Source organism: Montipora foliosa, chromosome 6 (assembly GCF_036669935.1).
Source record: "Montipora foliosa isolate CH-2021 chromosome 6, ASM3666993v2, whole genome shotgun sequence".
Lineage (NCBI taxonomy): Eukaryota > Metazoa > Cnidaria > Anthozoa > Scleractinia > Acroporidae > Montipora > Montipora foliosa.
Window position 1 is genome coordinate 44,191,297 of NC_090874.1, and position 2,500 is coordinate 44,193,796.

At 38.7% G+C, this 2,500-nt stretch overlaps 1 protein-coding gene across 1 annotated transcript in view; it reads right to left on the reverse strand.

Annotated features, from left to right (window-relative positions):
- Positions 1 to 2,500, reverse strand: part of LOC138007453 (uncharacterized) — a 23,603-nt gene that overhangs the window by 13,919 nt on the left and 7,184 nt on the right. The window contains exons 2-4 of the mRNA XM_068854378.1: positions 2,134 to 2,190; positions 1,299 to 1,676; positions 1 to 3 (exon numbers count right to left, since the gene is read on the reverse strand). The exon at positions 1 to 3 is cut by the window's left edge and continues 252 nt beyond it. Coding sequence (XP_068710479.1) covers positions 1 to 3; positions 1,299 to 1,676; positions 2,134 to 2,190 — 438 coding nt within the window. The remainder of the gene's footprint in view (positions 4 to 1,298; positions 1,677 to 2,133; positions 2,191 to 2,500) is intronic.

Genomic DNA, 2,500 nt, shown 5'->3' on the forward strand with positions numbered 1-2,500 from the left:
TTTCTTCGAAGAAAAGAAAAACCAAGTCGTTTAATTTTTTTCCATGAATTTTATGGTCCGCGCCATTTCCCTAATGCTATGGTTTGACGACCTGTTTGGTTGTTACTGTACCGACATTTGCGGTGATGTTGGTAAGATTGACTAAATTACCGCAATGTGTGCTAATGGGGATTGGGGGTTGGGGTTGGGGGGGGGGGGGGTAGTATCATGCACACAAAAGTATGCAGAGAGGGAATAAAAAAAGGAAACTATTTCGGAAGTATCTTTAAAAAATGTACATCAATAATCCGGGACGGTCATTGAAATGTAGAGCTTTGGTTATCACTGGTTGTGATTCCATTGAATATCGTAAAATAGGATTTAAATGATAGCTTAACTAGCACTGCTTTCATACTCTCACGGGCAATTAAACATATTTTATCTGGACCTGAAGCGCGATCAATCATTTGCCATTATTAAAACTTAATCTAATCCCGCGATTCAAGTATTGAGAAAGTAGATTTTGTGTTATGCCCAAAGTTTATTAGACTTAAGATATTGATTGCTATCCTGGCAAAAGCCAAGTCCTTGTACCCTAACTTATAAATATACATATAGTGGAGTGTTGCCAAAAGCAGCAACCTCTATATGCTGCAAACATAAGACAAGTAAAACTATCCTGTGTCCAACTAAATGTCATCACCAATTTAGAGGAATGCATTCGCCATCGAATCCTTCAAACAAACTTGCCGAAAGTTCTTAACATAACTCCTGGGTAAATCACATGTACAAAGCAGACGTGTAATTTTTAGCTGTTTTCTAGTGTCTGTTGTTGTGAAGACCGCAAGTGAGTGAGAGAGATGTATTAATCGTGAAAAAAGCTAATTTTCAATGAGATAAACCGGCGCAGTTGCGAACGTTATTTGAGCCTTAACGAAAGGAAAGCCTTAAACGGTCGGGATTTTAACTCATAGAACCCGCTCAACTAATACACTTTAATCAGATTTCAAAACAGTCGAATACGTTTCTTTCCGCAGTTGATATATATATATATATATATATGGCTTGCATAAGTAGTGTTTATGTTCACATACCCTGCGAGTTTATTACAGGCTCACGAAATGACCAGATTCTAGTTGGCTTGATAGTTCAATTGGAAGAGAAGACAAGTCATACATTCATATCTCGTGCAAGCCCCTTTTCAGGGTTTCCTTCTGTTGCTGCTCAAATAACGTTTGTCACTGCGATGATCTAGAGGTTTAAAAAATATATATTCTGAACATATATATATATATATCACTGAACAGTAGGTCACGTACCTTCTTTTTCAACTTTTGTCAGATAAGCAACAGCTTCTTTGAATTCCTTTTCGTCGATGTACACAGACACTATCACGTCCTCTCCATCGGTCAGCTCTCTGATTTCATCCGTCACCAAAAAATCTTGAAGATTTCTCTGCAGTACACCGTTACAATATCGTTGCCATAATTCCTGGAGAGCTGAGCTGGTTTCTGCCTGAACCGTGAAGCAGACAGACCCATCACTTATCGATCGCAGTGCAGTAGCTGTAGGCAAAGCGGCAACGCTAAATGCTTCGACAAAATCCTCAAGACTGGAGCACTTGTGCAAGATCAATCCAGTACAACCTACCAAAAGCACACCGCTGATCGTTCGAAAAGTACAGTGGACTCTAACTCCTGTTGGCAGAAAGAAACACGATAATTTATTTGGTCAGTTATACCTAAACGACAACTTAAATGAATGACGAAATAGACAGTGCAGCTAACCAATTTTTTGAGAATATTTGTTTCTTTGGGGCCATTAACGAATTTACTTTTTATTAAGGCTGGATCTAACGCAAAATGACACGTACACAAAGGTAAAATAATGAAGAAAGAAAAGTCCATAACGATGATCAGTAAAGGACTACACGACGCCAATCAGATACGGTGTATAAGAAATGACCCCATTTGCTGCTTATTATGGTTGTTGCATTTAAAATTCCTGCTTAAAGGTAGTAATACTATGAGCACTATATGTTGTTTGGCAACGGGTTCTGTTTACCTGTTACATTCTGTTGACCAGTACACCAACAGCGAAACGCAAAGATAACCTGCAAAATGAGCTCATTTCTGGTAGACTTTTATTTCTCACCTCCGATCATTGCTTGAGTAGCGGCTCTAGCGGACGACATAATGGCTGCAGTTTGGGCTGAAATAATAGAGGCTGTGTTAGTGCTAAAGGGGCTGCTTATGATAACAGTCCCCATCCTAGGTTTTGATTAAACAGCGTTCCGTTTTATTATGATGTTGGCCAATTTACGTATATAAAAGCTTTTCACTGCCGAAAAGAAAGGGGAAAAAATCGTTTTTCCACTTGAAAACTCATTACGGCAAGAGAAGCCAGGTCATAATATGTTTACAAAACAACAATAAAACTTTACTAATATTTAACAATTAAAAGAAGGACATGTACAACTCGCGTATAGCGTAAGCTATTCGAGGCGAGTTGTGCAGGGAAA